General features: G+C 56.1%; 1 protein-coding gene and 2 non-coding genes across 3 annotated transcripts in view; all 3 read right to left on the minus strand.

Moving 5' to 3' along the window:
* Positions 1-1,189: 1,189 nt before the first annotated feature.
* Positions 1,190-18,499, minus strand: part of PRRC2B (proline rich coiled-coil 2B) — an 84,754-nt gene continuing 67,444 nt past the window's right edge. Inside the window, 13 exon segments of the mRNA XM_043916570.1 lie at positions 1,190-5,556; positions 6,773-6,854; positions 9,537-9,628; positions 10,081-10,257; positions 12,767-13,007; positions 13,404-13,531; positions 14,451-14,548; positions 15,301-15,493; positions 15,644-15,748; positions 16,324-16,410; positions 16,964-17,161; positions 17,305-17,493; positions 17,799-17,881. Of these exon segments, the coding sequence (XP_043772505.1) occupies positions 5,422-5,556; positions 6,773-6,854; positions 9,537-9,628; positions 10,081-10,257; positions 12,767-13,007; positions 13,404-13,531; positions 14,451-14,548; positions 15,301-15,493; positions 15,644-15,748; positions 16,324-16,410; positions 16,964-17,161; positions 17,305-17,493; positions 17,799-17,881 (1,808 nt within the window). The 3' untranslated portion in view covers positions 1,190-5,421.
* On the minus strand, positions 10,806-10,891 carry LOC122704148. Its single transcript, XR_006343769.1, has one exon. It is a non-coding gene; the product is annotated as a small nucleolar RNA SNORD62 (small nucleolar RNA).
* On the minus strand, positions 14,750-14,835 carry LOC122704150. The gene has a single exon (XR_006343770.1). It is a non-coding gene; the product is annotated as a small nucleolar RNA SNORD62 (small nucleolar RNA).

The following is an 18,499-nucleotide window of genomic DNA, read 5'->3' on the forward strand; positions in this document are numbered from 1 at the left end:
CGGGCAGGAAAGCAGCTCTGCTTTTTAGCCTACCTTCTTCTATCTGGGAGTCAGTACTCCTGGACGGGCTTTCCTGTGCCTCAGCGGTAAAGAACCCGGCCTGCCAATGCAGGAGAGGCGATTCGATCCTTTGGGTGGGGAAGATTCCCTGGAGAAAGAAGTGGGAACCCACTCCAGTATTCTTGCCTGGGAAATCCCATGGACAAGAGGAGCCTGGCGGACTACAGTCCATGGGGGTCGCAGAGTCGGACACGACCTAGCGACTAAACTCCCAGATGGAAGGGTACTTACTACAAGTCTAATAACGAATTACGATTCTTTCCTGCCTTCCCCGTCACCCAGCATTAGGTAGTGCAGGTGACTCACACGGGCTATGTAGAGGGAGGGAGCGCAGGCTCACCTGCTTGCAGCCAGAGGGCGTCCTAGGCCCTAGAGGAGTGGGGCTGGGCTCTCAAAGTAGGGGCCCTCTGGTCCGGAGGACCCAGGGCCTCCCTCCTGTTGGCCCACAGGCTCCCTCAAGGCCAGGCTCCTGGGAGCAGGGAACCCAGGGGCCACGCCTGCCCGGGATTTCTTTTTGGAAAGTGTTAAACTTACTGAATGTGTAAGTTTCCTACATCCTCACCTGGGGCCAGGCACTGTGCTGAACGCTCCCATGGCCTCTGCATCCACAGTACCCTGCCCAGTAGGTACTGTTTACAACCCACATTTTATAATTATGAAAATTGTGGCTCTGGGCAGTGGTGTCTTTCCCAAGGTGACCATCTAGTGGAGGGCAGAACCGAGGACTACCACTCAAACCCAGATCCTAGCTCTCCATCCTTCACGGCCCACACCTGGCTTGCTCTGCTTTCCTAGCCCAAAGTACCGCAAAACTTTGTACTTTATTACCTCTCCTATTACAGCAAAACAAAAGGGACATTAGAAGTGGCAACAAAACACAAGTCAAGCACTTACCTTCTGTGACCCAGCCATTTCACAAGGGGAGTGGGGTGAGGAAGGGCAGGGGGCAGGCAGTGCTAACGTCCACCCACTGGGAAGACCCACCTTAATAACCCCAGGCTTCAGCCCCTCCTCACCTCACGTTGCCCAGTCTCTTAATTTCTACACAAGCGGAACTCTTCCATTTCTACTCAAATGACATGGTCGAGGAACACACAGCCTAACAAAGCATGTTTGGTTTCAGTGGGTCTTTTTTTTTAAACTTTTTTTTTATTTAAATAAGGAGAATTCTTTCATATGGAAAGAGCTAGTACAATCACATATTTGAAAGGAGAAACAACAGGTACTGAACCGGAGGGAAGGGTGAAGGAGGAGGGTGCCACCATGGCCTGGTGAATCCAGGGTTCCATTTTCCCATCTAAGGTAAAAGCTCCCCCAAACAACGTAGAAACAAGCTGCACGTTACACCTTTTAGCCATCGTCTGCCCTTTCAAATATCTGGTCTACATGAAAAGACAAAGAGAGGAAAGGCCAAAATAAGATAAAAAAAAAAACCAAAAACCACAACCCTCTCAACAAAAAACCCGAACGCTTTTTACTATGCAAGGCATGAGGTCAAAAGCTTGGTGTGCAGGGCCCCCTTTTCACAACGGAAGGTCGTCCACAGAGAGCCTCAACAGAAAGTTCCGCACTGAGGCTTTGTAACATGCTGAAGGCAGGGCCTCGGAGACACTGCTCCCTCTTGGAGGTCACCTAACTGGGGTGGAGAAATGGTGAACTGCAGGTTGGATATGCCTGGAAGATCACTGGCCAGATATGCACTGGTGGTCCCGGTGGAGGACATGGCTGGACAACAGTGTCCGACCCCAACACTGAGCCGCTCCTGTCCTGGTGATGTCTTAGGTCCGGTTCACTTTTCAAACTGGAAGAGCCAGCTTTCTGAAGTCTGCATTTCCCAGTCATCACAGAATAGTACTAAGTTCAAGTACCCTAGTGTCCTTGGTGCTCAAAGGCCATTTCCAGCAGACCTTCTAACCCAGGCTAGCTCTGCAAGAAAAATGGGACAAATACAGATTTGAGAGGTAACATGCAGCTACTCAGCGGAGGGGAACCACACAGGAGGGAGGGGGCTTCAGCTGCTGACCCCACGCTGCTTCAGCGGGCCAGTTCTGAGTGAGACCATGCCTGTGAGTGCACACTCTGAGCCTCCACAGCCCTTGACAAACCTCATCAACCATCCAGGAGGCAGATCTACAAGACAGGAGGGTGAGGGCAGAGCTGGAGAGAACTGATGTCGGTATGTAACAAGATACCCCAGTGTCCCCAGAAGTTGCTGCAATGACCATGGCTTTGGAACCGGACCGACCGATTTTTCTGGGTAACAGTCACTCTTTAGTTTTCTCCCTGAAGGAACCTGGAGCCCAAAGTGTAGGAATTCCAAGTTTGAAAACAGTAACATTAATTCAAAACAGGAAACGAAAACCAGACCAAATACAGCTGGCAAAGAAGCCTTCAAGGGGTGGACGAGGCCTCACGGGTACATGAGCTCACGCTCTTGGGTTTTACCCCACAGAGGAACTGATGCTGGACGACACACAGTAACTACAGGGTCACTGGCTGCCGAGGAACAGGATGCATCATCAACGGCCAGGGTGGAGCAGCCAGCATGGCAAAGAAGGGTAAGCTGAGTAGCTGAAGGCAAAGTGAGAGGGCTCTGACCCCTGCCCCTGCCCCTGCCCAGGAGCAGAAAATTGTTGAGTGCTAGTCTTTACGTGTTCCCTCCCGCTGGTTGACCCAAGGCTTTCTGGCAGAGGCCTCTGTGTGGATTTGCACTCTGAGGATGGGAATATGAAGGCAAAATATGACCCCAAGTCCTATTACCTGGAGACTGGCTCCAAAACCACATGACAGGAGAGAGACTGCCCCCCAAGACATCTCTGCAGTAATTACTGCATTTCATCAGACCAAGGAAAGGATGGGGTGCTGGGTGGGCCCAGGGCCCACCCTCTGCCTCCAGAGTTCATTGTAAAATCTGTCTTATCCGGAAAGAGACTGCAGTTTGGGCACACGAAGGTGGTAAACGCACTGAACTTCACATGCAATTTTCCTGGCCTTTCCTGCACAGAATAATTCAGACATTATATATAAATAGAGCAGTGAAACATTTACTTCTTTTTCCACCTAGACCTACGACATCAATACATATAAATAAATCCTAGTGTTTTCTGTTTTTATTGGGGGTGGGGGGAATACAGGGGTAGGTAGAGAAAAGGGAGAACAGGTGACCCTTTCACTTTTTTTTTTCTCAAACAGGAAGTACTGTCACTCTGAGGGCAGGTTCACCTGAAGGGACACATCTTAAAAGAGTTTGTAACAGCATCCAGGCCTGTCCTGCTGAATTTCAAAACGAGAAAGCCTTTTTTCCTTTTGATAATATGCACTGGAATCAGGTGTGAGGGGTCTGGCCACGTTTCTATCTGAGAGCGTGAGGCCCTGAAGGGGCTACCGGAGGGGAAGGGAGCCCCGTCAGTGGGGACAGTAGCCAGGCGCTCACAGGGGGAGGGGGACAAGGGCAGGTGAGCACACAGAGAGCTCTGTCCAGTGGCAGCCCTGCAAGAAAGGGCTTCAGAGTAAAGATCCAGGGGATGAAAGAGAAGAAAAGGCAAAAACACACGCCAGTGAGAAGGTCTGAGGGTGGAGGCAAGGAGGGGAGTGCTGGACACCACTGATTAAATGTTGAAACCCTGCACCTTTTGCCAGAGGCTGTTGTTCCCATGCTTCCTTAAAGCAGCGAAGAGCAACGAGTGACCCCAGCGGTTCCTAAGGCCCTTCTTTCCGTGTTCCACACTAGCCAGAGCCTACAGTCCCAGCCCGAGTAGCCGTCACCACCTGGGGCGACACTGCAGGTGGACTCTGTGGGCCGTGCCGTCTCCCTGCCTCCCATCCTTCCAGCCAAGTCTCCCCTAGACCTGCCAGCAACAGCAGGCTGATGGCAGCTTAGTTCTCTCAAGAGCATAGGCAAAACTTCACATTTCCCCTCGCCTTTCCTTGGAGTTTAGGATGATTTCCTTCTAGTACTTATTTTAAAAGCAGAGACTTAGCATAAATGCCCCCACATTTGGACAGCAATAGCTCTGCACACGTTAAAAGGCTAGGCAGGCTGTTTTGGCAGCATTGCCAGCCCTGCAGTCGCCCACCTCCCCTTGGGCCCTGCTCTGGTCTCTGGAAAGACCGGAGACCCCACTGCCCTGCTCAGGCCTCTCTGGCCCCACAGCCTGGGCCTGTGGCTGGGAGGGGAGAAAGGGAGAGAAGCAAGCCCTCCTGCCTCCTCCCAGAGCTCGGGCCGCAGCAACAGACCCGACCACACCCGTCATCTCTAGTGACAATGGTCCAGCCGCCTGTCGCCACAGAGGACAGCAGGGTTTCCAGTGCCGAGCTGCGGGAGAGGTGGATGGACAGGAGGACCCAGAGAGACAAGGCAGCTCGGAGAAGAGGGAGCATGAGAAAACATCAGGCCCTGTGGGTGCAGCCGGCACTGATGGGGGGGGTGGTGGGGGGTGGTGGTGCTGTCAGCTCGCACCGCCCCGGTCAAGACGGGAACACACCACTGCCTTTTATTTCCATGATTCACCTCACGTTCCCAGCAGTGTCCCCACCAGCTTTAGGGAGAGTCTGAGACAGAAGTTCTGTGTCATTCTTAGGCTAAAAACATCATCATCGTCAATGGACTGACCATAAGCTCCCTGTGGTCATCAGCCCAGAGGCTGGAAGCCATTGAAATGCCAGTCCACCTGCCCACTCCCCGCCCCCGCAAGTCACCGCTTCCCGAGCTCAGGAGCAGTGTCTGAAACCACTTCTTTCTGCAAGTAACCAGCAGAGAGAGAGCAGGAGAGGCGTGCTCCCAAGCATCACCCCTACCAGTACCGCAGTGACCTACCACACTGAACAGGGGAGGTGACAGGAAACCACTGCAACAGGAGGAGGTCAGGGAGAGGGTGGCAAAGGACAGATAAAAGTCCAGCTATACAAAGCTTGTGTTTTTGTTTTCTTTTCCTTTCTCTTTTGTAAAAACCTGTAGCTGCTTTTTAAAACAAAAAGCCTCAAACTAAAACGGCCCTGCTGCCAGACCACGGTGCCCCGGGGACGGGAGGCAGGGAGGGGTGGAAGCGGGGGAGGGCGGGGTTAGTCTGCACGGCATGACGCTCAGTCACTCCACGCTCGGTCAGTCCGCAGTCATGGTGGAAAGGAGATGGGAATGGAGTCGTTTGCTTGTTCGTTTCGTATTAAAGCAAGCAGGTCAATGCCAGAGATCCACGGGTGCAAGCCAGTTGGACAACGGAGCTTTCGGGAATGGAGGAGAGAAGGGAGACCTCGAAGTCTGGGCCAGGTGAGTGGATGGGGGATCCCTCGGCGAGACTCCCCAGCGACGGGCAGCAGCAAGGCCAAGGGCAGAGTCCTCCGGGGCAGGACGGGCCCAGCCCCTCAGGCCTTGCTCTCCTCCACCTTGACCGCCCGGGGCTTGATCGCTCCGGTTCGCTTCAGCGGGGAAGCGGCTGAGGGTGGCTCCTGCAGCTTCACGGCTCCCAGGCCGGGCTTTTCATCCACTCGCTGCTTTGCCTTTGGACAGATGGATGGAGACAGAGGAAGTCAGCCTTGCGCAAACATACCTGCCAGGACCCATGGTCCCACCACCTGCTTCCTGCTCCTGCGTCAGAGGAAAGCTACCCTAAGAAGCCCATCTTTCAGTCAAGGACCAGACTCAGAAATGCCTCTCCTGGGCAGGACCCTGGCTTGAGAAGGCTCTGCTCCCTCCCAGGGCGCTGAGTGCAGTGATTCGGAGAGGCAGGAGGCCCGGGTCCCGGGGAAGCATCTGTGCCGCCCGGGGGCCTCTGCAGGAGCGGCCCACCCAAGGCCGCCCCAGGGACGTTCTCAAATCAACGCACCCCCGTCCGTGCTGCAGGGGCATGGGGCCTCTCGTCCAACTCGGCCTCCCAGATCCTCAACCCACCCGACTCCCATTTTGTGGGAGCCGTTCTCCAAGCCCCTAGTGTGACCTCCAGAGTCACAGCCAGGGCCCCCTTATGCTGCAGCTCTGCACACTGAGGGGTGTCACCGAGTGAGCAGCCTGGTTCTGCCCCTCACACGGTGGTGTGAGTTCTCAAGGAAGCTTTAGAAGCTCAGGTCTAGCAACTCAGAGAGTGACCCTTGGGGAACTGAGTTAGGAGAAGTGAACTGAACAACAGAGCCTCTACCTCCACCAGCCAGGAAGGCTGTCTCGCTAACATCCCACACCTGACTTGTCTGAGCTCTGGAGCTCGGTCACATTTTAGAGGATTGAAGAGATCGTGCCGAAGGCAAAGATGCTGAGCGAGCCCTGTCGTTATAAATGGGAGAATGTCAATCCGTCTGGACCCCACCCGGCCAAAACAGGGACGAGACACAGCACTTACTAGGCCAGCACGCACAGGCACATGCGCCAGGCACACACGTGCCTGCATACCCCCGGCTTCTAGAGCTGACCCCTGGGCCTAACCGGGTCCCAGCGCCTTCACAGCCCAATTGTTACGGAGGGAGAGTCCCCCTTCCGGCGTCACCTCCTCTGAGGAATCCGCATCCTCCCTTCTCAGCAGGACAAGGAAGGATCCAGACGCCCGGCAAAAGGAGAAGCACCTTCTCCGGGAGGGACGCGGGCTCCCGGCGCCACTCTCTAAGCGCCAGGGCATGTCTCTTTCTAAGAGGAGCACGCAAACGGGCTGGACAGTCCCTCCTCTTTTGGCACTTGGAGACGGGCCTAAGCATCCGGGGCTGGAGGGTCTGGAAAGCCATCTTCTACCTGTTGAACGTAGTGTCCCTGCACAGAGCCCATGTTAACTGCTGATCCAGAGGGCTTCCCACTGGGGCTAGCAGAGCTAGGCCTGAAAAAACCAAAGGAGGGGGTGAGAACACACGCGTCACCATGGAAACGGAGTCAAGCCTCCATCAGAGGACACAGACCCAGACAGCCAGGGCACAGGGGGCGAGGGTATCGCCATGGGGCCCTGGCACCTCCAACCCAGTTCACAGGGACGCACCTGAGGGGCGGTGGCCAGGTCCCCACCATGGGCAGACACCGACCAAAGGACAGACGGTCACCAACCGTCTCTCAGGTTTGGAGGGTCTGGACCAACTTGATGCTCCAGACAAAAGGGCTACAAGACCTGACACATGAAGGGATTCCCTGGTGGTCCAGTGGTTAGGACTCTGCTTTCCACTGCCGTGGATCTGGGTTCAATCCTTGGTCATGGAATTAAGATCCCACAAGCTGAGTGCCACGGCAGATACATATGTGTATATATAATTGATGAAATAAATAAAAAATAAAAATGAGCTTAAACTCCAATAGGAGTTCAGACTTTAAAAAGAAGAGAACTCCCTGGTGATCCAGAGGTTAGGACTCGGTGCTCACACTGTTGGGGCCTAGGTTCAACCCCTGGCTGGGAAACTAAGATCCTGCAAGCTACACAGCGTGCCCCACCCCCATCCCCTAAAAGCCTGATACATGAGTTATGCCAAGTATCCTTCCAGTCTTCATTTGGGAAGTAGAGGGTGGTGGGTAGCAAAGAATAATACCAAAAGTATTAAAAATGTAAATCACCTTTCTACATGTATTCCACTGACAGACAACTAGCTCCAAGGATGTTAATTAATCAGGTGCCGTGTGGAAAAAAAGGCCTCCCTGGTGGCTCAGTGGTAAAGAATCCAACTGCCAATGCAGGGGATGCGGCCTCAATCCCTACGTAGGGATGATTCCTTGGAGAAGGAAATAGCAACCCACTCCAGTATCCTTGTCTAGAAAATCCCATGGACAGAGGAACCTGGTGGGCTATAGGCCATGGGGCCACAGAGTCGGACACCACTTAGTGACTAAATAACATGTGGAAAAGGATTCTGTGGTCAAAGGTCATGAGAGGAGCTCAAGAAGACCCCCTGAGGGCCAGGGGAATGCAGGCCATCTGCTGAGGTGCACCCTGACCCCCTAGCAAGCCCTCCTGGGCTCACACATCACCCCCGCCCCCCGCCCAAGTATCTGGTCAAGGAACCCTTCTTTGACAGGGCATGCATCCAAAGCCCTGTCTCCAGAAAATTTGGGCAACACTGCACTGTAAACCACTCCTATTCTCCCAACCTCACTAAGACACCAACAAAGGCTACCAGCTACGCTCGTCTTTTCTAAGCATTCTCCCAAAAACAAAGCTGCTGCTGCCATGCCGACAATGAATGGACACAGGCGACTCTTGTTACGTGAGCGTGCCTTTTCCGGGTTGGCCTCCAAGGAAGGCTCTCCAATCAGACGGGGGTAAAACCTGCCTGTGGCAGCAGGGGAATCTGTGCCTGAAGCTTCCTTTTTTCTTCCCAATCAAACTCATTGTTTGCTGCTGCTGCTGCCCATATATACTTTTTACAGGTCTGTAGTTTTGGCCTATATGAAAAATATACTCGAAAACAACAAACAGAAAAAAATCAAGCCAAGAGAGTGAAAACAAGAACAGGAAAGATAATGGAACGGGGCGATTTGACAAAAACCCCTTTCTCAGGAACTGCAGCTGGAGAAGGACTGACGTGAAGGAGGGCGACTCGGCCTCCACACTCCGGGTCAGGGGGCACACGGCTGGCTGTGCTGGAGGTGAGCTCAGCCACAGCTACGCGGTCACCTCGCACAGGCACTGCAGGTCACGCACACCTGTGTTCCTCATGGGCAAATAGGAGGGAATGCCAGGAACCTTCCACGGTTAACAAGAGTCGGCTGTGCCAACCCTCGGGCCGGACCCCAGAGTGTGGGGCCTTCCCGGTCAGTGCAGACGCTGTCAGAACTGGACGCTCCCTAACTTTCTAACATACTAAGAACCGCTGACCCTTGAACAACTGTATGGGGTCCACTTACATGCAGATTTTTTTTAATATACATGTACTACACAACCCACAGTTGGCTAAATCCTCAAATATGGAACCATGGATATGAAGGGCTGTGAAGTTATACTTGACTTCTCAACCACGTGGGAGGTGAGCACCCCTGTCCCCTGTATTGTTCAAGGGTCAGCCATAACTCAGCCCATGACTTACATACACCAAGCCCCCTCTGAATCCAGCAAGCGACCTGGGACACTTACTAGAGGTGGAGGTGGATCCAAAGGAGGTCCACTCATGCCCACGAGCCCAGAGCAGCAAGCCCTGGTGGGTCAGAAGCCCATGGGGGACATGTGGCCCCAGGAGAGGAATCCCTGCTCCAGAGTGTGCACCCCCCATGCCAGTGAGTCTTTTATGAAGAATCTGGTGAGAAGGTTGCCAGTAGCCAGAGTCGACCCTGATGTTACTGTAACATCAGCTTTTCCTTTCCCTATCTCTCCACAAAGTTCTCCGGCATCAGAACAGCTTATGATAATGATTAAAGCAGAACCATCCCCAAGTCTCCTGCATCCCCGCACTGCAGCCTCCTGGTGACAGGAGGCTGACAAAGGCGACCCCGCCTCAGCGCCCTGCCTTCGCCCTGCTCTCCCGGGGCCCGTGACTGCACCTTGAGGGCTCGGCCGTGGGCACCCAGCTCCAGGGTGGCGCTTTACCTGTAGGTCTGCGGCGACGGCACAGAGCCTCCTGAAGGAACATTCTGTTTACTGTCGGCAAAGTGGAAGCCCTTCATCTCCATCTGAGAGGACTACAGACACCGGGAAGGGAAGCGACAGAGTCACAGGAGGGCCCTGGGGACAGCTGCCCCCACACCACCACCCTCGGCAGAGCTGGGGCTGCGGGGTGGGGGTGGTGGTGCCATGAGATGGGGAGGATGGACTGCGCACCAGCCTGAGGCCACCTTCTGTGGAACCCTGGAGCTGGCGAGGACTTTGGCCCTGGACCTCAGCAGCAGCCCCCTAAGGCCCTCCTGATCCACGCACCCAGGCCTGTCCATGCTGTTGGTGACACGTGAGCAAGGAGCTCCTGCCTTGGGACCGAGAGGACTTGGCAAAGAGCAGGAAGCCAGCTGTCTGGTCAGGCCGAGAGCCTCCACGTTGCATGACAGCTATGGCTCCTGACTTACCAGGAGGGTCCCCCAAAGCCAAGACTCCCCCACCCCGCATCCCAGGATCACAGCAAGATGGGAGTGAGCCTCACCTCTCTGCTGGTGTTGAGGACCGAAGGCTGGGACCCAGGGGCGAGGATCCTGCGGGGGGCCCCGACCGAGAGGCTCTGCGCCTGGGGCAGCTGGATGGACTGTGGCAGGAGCAGGGGCTGCTGCCCGGAGCCGTACCGGGGCAGAGGCAGCTGGGAGCCAGGCAGGGGCATCGTCAGCTGCTGGGCAAAGGGCACAGTCAGGAGGACAGCATGCATGTCTGAGAGCAAGCCTGTGTCGCGCTCAGGCTCTCATTCCAGAGGAGGAAGCAAGGCTCTTCCCCAGAAGGACAGATTCTCGACAGACCGCAGCAGAAATCACCCTAATTTTACACTCTCAGGAGAGCGGGAGAAAGAACCACAGGCTGGCTGCGGCGGTTGAGAGGAAAGACAGAAAGGTCAGCAAGGCCCAGAGACCTCCTCCTAAGTAGTGACCCAGTGAGTCCCCCAAAGAGGGGAGCTGGAGAGCAAAGGTATCTTTGTGCCCCTTTTTGTGGCATAAAAAGGCAGGAGTCCTTTATGCTTTGCCTCCAAAGGTGACAGAAAACTAGGGTCTGGGGCTTAGGGTCCCTAGTGTCTTTGGATCCTCCTGAAGCCTGTTATGACAGGACGAGGCGGGAACCACCAGGCCCAAGGGAATGCTCCTAAATGCTGGAACGAGGTGAGAGAGAGCAAGGAGGTGGGTCAGGAGACCCTCAGGAGTGGGGGCCGGGGGCCACCACGTGGCGTCTCTCAGTCACATTCCTCTTCATCTCCCTGCTATTGAGTCCACAGTGGAGGGTCAGAAGGATCTATTGGAATTGCATCACTGAGACGAGTGGCAGTCCCACGTTAGCCGTGCAGAGCCTTGACGGGGGTGAGGGTGGGAGCGGGGTAAACAGGACGAGAAAGGCCCAGACTCTGAATACTTTTGGGCTTAAGCATCAATAGGGCCTTGGGGGAAACAGGAACCCAAAGATGACTCTGCTGGACATGAAGTTTGCTTCCCTTAAGTTTGAGATACTGTGAGTTGTGAGCAGAGACGGCGGGCAGCCCACTGGGCCTGAGTTCAACTCCAAGAGACAGGTCTGGACTGAAGACAGAACCAGGGAGAGCTGTGCTGGGATAAGGCTCAGAAGCACAGGTCTAGACAGAGCCCAGGAGGCACAGTGACTTACTGCCCAGGGAGGCGAGGAGGAAACGGCAAAGGAGACTGAGAAAGACGGCCTCACGGAGGGAGGAGAACCAGGGGCAGAGTCCCCGTGGCCCAGCGAGCATGACCCCTGCGTCAGATGCTACTGACCGATCAGGAGGAGGAGGATGAAGGTCAGGTTCAGTAATATGGAGTGGGCTAATGCCCTTAAAGGGTTTCCTTTTTTAGAAGAAAGAGGAAGGACAGGGTTGCCTGGGGATGCAGGCGCAGGGTGGAAGACCCTCATAGCTGAGTATGGCAGGCGCTGACGCGTGCTGCCGCAGCACCCGGGTAAATAAGGACAGCTGCTGCCCTCGCCCCAGGGCCCCTTCCGTCCTTCAGAGTCATGGTGCTGGGAGCTTGTAGATGGTCTCTTCCTGGTTATGACTCACATTTCTTTGTGGACACAGGAGGCACCATCAAGGTGGGGGAGAAGGCAATAAAGAGGCGAGGTACCAAAACCATCGGGAACTGTGCATGCAGGAGGCTGTGCGACGGGCAGGGAGGGCCCTGTGTGACTGCAAGGGGCTATCTGGAGGGATCTGTATTCAGTCTGAATCCAGCCATCAGGAATTGTGCATCCAGGGGGCTGTGCGTCGGGTGGGGAGGGCCCTGTATCTGTGGAGGGCCATCTGGAGGGTCTGTATTTAGCCTGAATCCATCCACAGGCAGATGAGCAGAGGCAAGCCAGGGTTTAACATGGGTGAGCACAGAGGTGGGGGTGGGAAGCGGAGTGCAAATGACAAGGAGGGGGTAGTTCCCTGGTGGTCCAGTGGTTAGGACCCCATGCTTCCACTGCAGACTACACAGGTTCAATCCCTGGTCAGAGAACTAAGATCCTACAAGCCACAGTGCACCCCACCTCACAAGGAGTAGGGAAGTAGGAGGGAGCGTTAAAAGGTGTTTGGAGGTAGTTGGTCACTAGAGGGAGGGGGTGAAAAGTTCAAGGTAGTGACTGGGTAGGACCCTTAAGCCCAAGATGATAGGAGAGGTGCAGCTGTGGGCAGGGACCAGTCCAGACCCTGGACTTGTGAGTGGAGCACTGGGGGTGAGGAGGCTGCGGGAGGGTCATCCACAGAGATGTCCACCCTGCTGAGAACCACATGGAAGTGGAGCTCAAGACTGATCCAGGGTCCAAAGAAAGGGAGTGACCCTCAGAACAGTTTAATGTGCCCAGGGGGCAGGAGGACGTGGAACCAGAGATCCTGTCACGTGGTGCTTGCAGCACATGGGGGCTGGTGGTGGGACCAGGGTTAGAGGGTCTAGAAGCATGAGTGAGCACGAGAGAGGACACTCAGCACCCCTGAGCCTGGGTAGGGGGAGAGGCTGCAGGAGAATCCAGGTCTCGGGGCTGTTCATGGCTGGTGGAGGAGCTGGCCCGGGCCTGAGCCCAGACACTAATCACAGCAGCCACGAGCCACATGGAAGCCAGGGCGAGTCAAGAGGCAGATACAAGGGAAAAGGGTCACGAAGAAAAGAGATCTGGGGCTTGGAGGCAGGCATGACTGAATTCCTGACCTGCGGGAGCTGGGAGTCCAACATCTGGGAGGCGCCGAGCCCGGCCGCCTGGCTGAGCGGGCCCTCATAGACCAGGGCCTGGCTTCCACTCATGGGCTGGTAGGGCGAGCCGGACTGGGGCTTCACCATCTCCAGGGGCTGCATGCCTGGGAACGCCGAGTAGGGGGCCTTCAAGGCTGTGCCTCCAGAGAGGATCATGGTGCTGGGCGGTGACAGGCTGGGGTGCATGTACACCTGAGACCTGCAAAAGCCAGATGGACGGTTGGGTCAGGCAGGTGGCTGTACCGGCTGCACTCACCTCAGACCCCAGAGCACTCGCTCCCACACGGGCCCTTGGCTCAGCCCCAGGGTTTATGACTCAGAGGCCTGGGATGAGACCTGAGAACCTGCATTTATAAGCTCCTAGACGCTGCTGCTGCTGCTGCTGCTGGTCTAGGGACCCCAGTTTGAACATCACAATATTAAGCAAACATACAGGCTGTATGAGACACAGGAAAACCTGTGGGGCCAAAAGCACAGGACAGACACGCCGAGCGCGCGGGCCAGCTCAACCCCGACCCCAGACCCCGCAGACACACGCACAGCCGCCAGTGGCCACGGGACTGGCCGCCAAGGCCCCCACACCCAGGCTCCTCACCTGAAGGGCTGTAAGGAGCTGAAGATCTCCTGAGACTGGGAGACGGGCAGCCCGCCCCGCAGTCCCAGCTGGGCTTGAGCTTGCAGAGATGTGTGAAGGGAAATTGGGATTTGCTGGGCAGCGGCAGCCTGCAGACGGGAGGCGGGCGGTCACCACGCTGTCCTGCAAGCTGCTTCTCCCAGCCCGCCAACGGCACCCCCTCACCCCCACCCGGTCCTTCTCCCCAGGGCAGCCAACACCGCCCTCAAAGCAAACTCAACACAGCCTGCCTGCGCTTCCTTCCTTCTCGGGAGAGAACAGAGAACTAGCAGCAGCCCCAGACCAGCACAACTGTCCCTACACTGACCCGGCACAGCAGGACGAACAAGCCTGAGCTCCACATCCAACAGAGGTGGGTTTAGAAACCCAACAGTGGATGGGAAACGCCACGGACATAGGAAGACGTGCGCTACGACCCAGTTATGAGACCTTGCAGAACCAAACGACATAATGTTTAAGAATACGCTTTGAAAAGACCAGGACAGGCCGTGTCCTCTGCCCCTGGGGCGGCGCTTCACCCTGGTTTCTGCAGGTACAGGACCCCCCGTGGAAGGCCCAGCACCAGCTTCAGGAGGAGACTCCCACACGCAGCCCCTGGCAGCACAGCAGTGTACCCACTGTGCATGAACACAGACACCTGCTCACTTCTACAACTACCTCTTTCTAACGCATCCATGCCTGGGAGTCTAGGCCTTTCTTCTCTTCATCAGAAGGATACCTGATCACCAAAGAGAATCCCATTTCAGTGAATTCCCCAGCTAGGGTGCAGGAGGGAGAGCGTCAAGAAAGGAAAGCTAAGCAGTCCAGAGCACTCAGCTCCATCCCTCCTCCTCGGCTCTCGCGCGTTCACTCAGGAAACACTGGCTGCCGTAACGTGCCAGGTACGGGGCAGTAACGTGAGGGGTGCAAAACACGAGACAAGCCGTGAACAGGTACATGAAGCAGCCAATCACGCCCTGTGCTGCACCCTCCCCTCTATCTCTGGGTCACCTGTCTCAATGGGATCACCTGTTGGTAACTCTGCTGCTGAGGTATGGTCTGAGGAACCAGCCGGGGCTGACTTGCAAACACATGGCCATCCAGGTAGAGAGGTGGCAGGTGACTGCCTGGAAACAGAATTGAAGGCAGGGGAACAGGATCAAGTCTCGCTGTCCCAGGTCCCGCGAAGCGGTGGGGGAGGGAACGTGGCAGAGCTGGCCCTGGGCTCCTGTGCAGCCTGGGGGGAGGGGCCGCTGCAGCCGGCCTCCCCTCTCACCCACCGCCCCACACGCCCAGGAAGGGCTCGGTCATAAAGGAGGCTGCCATGGTCTCTCAGTCATGGTCCTCTTCATCTCCCTGCTATTGAGTCCACAGTGGAGGGTCAGAAGGATCTATTGGAATCGCATCACTGAGACGCTGGCAGCTGGGCCCCCTGAATCCCCACAGGCTCCTTCGGGCACTGATACCGTGACAAGGACAGTGACAATTGGGGTAAAACTGGTTCCCGCTTACTGAGGCTCAGTTGATACAAACCCCTTCCCGGGTGTGAGCTCATCTCATCGGTGTGGTGACCCCATACCCAGCCATCACGACCCTGTGCTATTTCACAAAGCTCAGACAGCTGCTCATGTGACAGAGTCTCTGCTGGGGCCTCTCTCCAGGAGATGAGAGAGCCCTGCTGAGGTCACAGAGTCCTGTCTCCTCCCAGGGCTGGAAGCGGAGAGCAGCAAGTGCCAGAGACCAGAGCACACAGGAACCCGTGGCCCCCAGCCAGGAACATGCTCCTTAGGTCAAGACAGGGGGTGCTCAGGGCTATGAACCCTGTATTTCCCTCGAGGGAATGGATAAGGATCTCTGAGCTGGACCAGGGGAGAGGTACCTGGAAGGGATGCAGAAGGTGCGACTGAGGCCACAGGCACGGGGGGCATGGAGACGCCGCCAAAGGAGCTATAGCTGACCCCGCTGGAGGCCCCCCCGGAGGATGGGGGCTGCAGGCCTGAGCCGGCGCCTCCTGGCGAGCTCTGCTCCGGCAAGCTGGGTGAGTTTTCCCAAGCCTTGCGTGCAGACTCCATCTTCGGAAGCAAGGAGGTGGGGGGAGATGGAAGTTACTGCCGGGAAGGCAGCAGGTGGCACAAAGCTAGGCCCTGGGGTGGGGTTGGGGTGTGTGTGCTGGGGTGGGGTCTGCTTGCTCTTGCCCCCTCACAAACCGGGCCCCGAGTTACCTTCAGAGTGAGGTCGGCGGTGGGGAAGGACATGTGGGAGAGACCGATGGCCCTCTGGATGTGATGGTCCCGCCGTAGGATGGGGATGCTGGGGGCCAGCCCGGCCTGGAGGGAAGGACACGGTGGGACACCTGCAGGCGGGGGAGCCACACCCCTCCTGCCCGGACCCAGCCTTCCAGCAGGGCCGCCATGTTTTGGCAACAGAAGCACGGCTGGCGGCCAGCAGGCAGGCCCCACTGCAAGGCGTGGAGGTCCCAGTTCCTGTCTTAGCCCCTTCCCCCAAACCGTGAAAAAGAGGCCCTGGAAATTTGGTCAGAAATACAGCACTAGACCCCCTTCCTGCCATGCCTGGCGCCCACCTGCAGGTTACAGGATTTCTGAGAAACTGCAGAGTAAAGACACTTGTTTATTTAGCACAGCATTCTCAAACGTGTGTGACCGTGGAATTGGGAAAGTTCTGAATCACAAAGTGCCAAATACACCAGACCTTAGGAGCTACACCACTCCGTTTTAAGTTCACAAAACCAGGGCATGGAACAACTTGCCACTGGCGTATAACTAGAAATGGCACCCAGACACAAACTGCCCGGCCCAACCCCAGAGCACACTGGTGAGGCTCTCTTCCCACGGGCCTGCTGGGACAGAGGCCACAAAGCCGGGCGGCAGAAGCACAGACTTACGTTACTGGCCAATGCGTCCTGAAGTTTGACAACTGGGTTCCCCACAGGGCCAGAGGAAGAGCCGGGCTGCAAGCTGAAATCAGAGTCCTGGGGGAAAAAGGGGAACAAAGCCACAGAAATCACCCTGGTTCACCTTCTGGCAGAGACACATGTGAAAGGGACCCATAGCCTCAGCAACTCAAAAAACCCAATACGGGACTTCCCTGGTGGTCCAGAGGCTAAGACTCTGGGATCCTAATGCAGGGGGCCCGAATTCAATCCCTGGTCAGGGAATTAGATGCCATATGCCGCAACAAAGATCAAAGACTCCATGTGACGCAACTAAGACCTAGCACAGCCACATAAATAAGTAAGCAGTATTCACCACGTGAACAAAACAGCCAGCTGTTCCCCGACAGCCCCCAGGCAAGGCAGCCACCCCCTTCTCTGCCTGGCTTCCTGCTTGGTCTGAGAACCTGCCTGGCACTGGCAGGGAGACGGAACCAGCCCACAGCAGCTCTTCACCCACGACGCCATCCCACAACATCCCTTGGAGTGCTGCCAGCACCTACCACCCCGCTCCTCCAGGAAAGGCCCCTCCTTCCTAAGCACCAAAAACGAGGGTTGAGGAGGTGGGTACAAGAAACACTTCAAGCCTCACCTTCGGATTGACTCCAAATTCAATGGGTGGTACCGGCAGCACAGAGTCGACGTGAATCTCCACCCCGTTAACAGGGGGAACCACAGCCCCCTGCAGCCGTTCGGCCCCCTCGGAGCCCTTTCTGTTTTTCAGAGAGCGCTCATTGCCGATGGGTCCTGGTCTGTGCTCCTTGCTCTGTCCTGAGCCTTGTTCTGAATCCTTGACAGAAAAGCAAAGAGGCTGAGACACAGTCTGGAGTGACCCTGACCTCTAGCTTCCAAGGAACCGGGAGCCGGAAAAGAAGACAAAAGACACCAGCCCTTCTGCCTAGCCTGGCCCCTGAGAGCCAGGCTCCAGGTTACCTTTGGCTCTGACTGCTTTTGAGTCTGCTCCTTGTGGCCGTCGGCCTTGGGCTCCAGACCAGGCCCGCTTGCCTCTTCGGGCTTCAGGGTGCCATATGGGGAGCTGCGCTGCGAGGAGGTCGCTGAGGACTCTCGGGACTCGGCGCTCAGGTCAACACCGCTGTCTCCCTGGCTGCTCTTAAAGCCCTGCTGTGCAGGACACACGGCCAGTCAGCACCTGAGTCTCGCAGAGCAAGACCTGGGGCATGACATGTCTCCCGGCCCGAGCCCGTGATCCCTGGTACATGTGGGCCCCTGCACTGTGAGCACGGCCAGATGCCAAGGACCCAGAGTGGGTACTCCCTGGCCATCCCCTCTTTTTCCCTCCCACACACCTGAAAGCAAGACAAGACCAGCGATGAGCCAGGCTCACCACCTGGCCAGGGAGAGCCTGGGCAGGCCGCTGGGACGGCTCTGGACTATGAGCACACGCTTGGTGCCTGGGGGCCACTCACCTCAGCAGAGCCAGGCTCAGTGCTGGTGAAGGCAGTGGCAGCTTTGGTCCAGGAGTCACTGGTTGAGGCCTGAAGGGGGAGGGCTGCCAAAGAGGAAGACAGAGTCAGGACATCAAAGAGGAACCACCAAGCCAGAAATACGACCACAGGCAGCTCACATAAACTCAAGTGTTCAAACCACCCCCCTCCTCAGTCTGACACTTTCACTCGACTTCCCAACGTTCCCAGAAACATCTCCATAAATGAGCTTCCTGAGATTTCATGGACGATGAGCTCCAGGTAAACACACCAGCAGCTTCTCACTCATAGGGATTAGAACTCCGTATCACTACCTCTGCTGTGATAAAGCATTTTTCACATAAGCTAACTATTTACTTCTGCAAATTGGCACCTCTCTACAGGTCTTTGAATGAGTCAAGTTGATTATTACTCAACTATTGTTAGCTCAACCATTCTTGAAAATCCAATAAAAGTCACAGACCCTTTCTGCGTGCACAAAACCTCCCAAGCTCTTTTCCAAGATCCAGGGCCCTTCTGAAGCCATCCACACACCCCTGGTCTGAGCAACCACGAGACACTGCACAATCCAGGAGGGAAACCTTGGATAGCCAGGGGCGACTCCTGAGTTGGTCCACCCTGCTTGACCAAGCTAGAAAGTACGTATTTTTGGACATTTACACTGCGACACCCACCACTCTCAC

The sequence above is a fragment of the Cervus elaphus genome, chromosome 11 (genome assembly GCF_910594005.1).
Source record: "Cervus elaphus chromosome 11, mCerEla1.1, whole genome shotgun sequence".
Classification (NCBI taxonomy): Eukaryota; Metazoa; Chordata; class Mammalia; order Artiodactyla; family Cervidae; genus Cervus; species Cervus elaphus.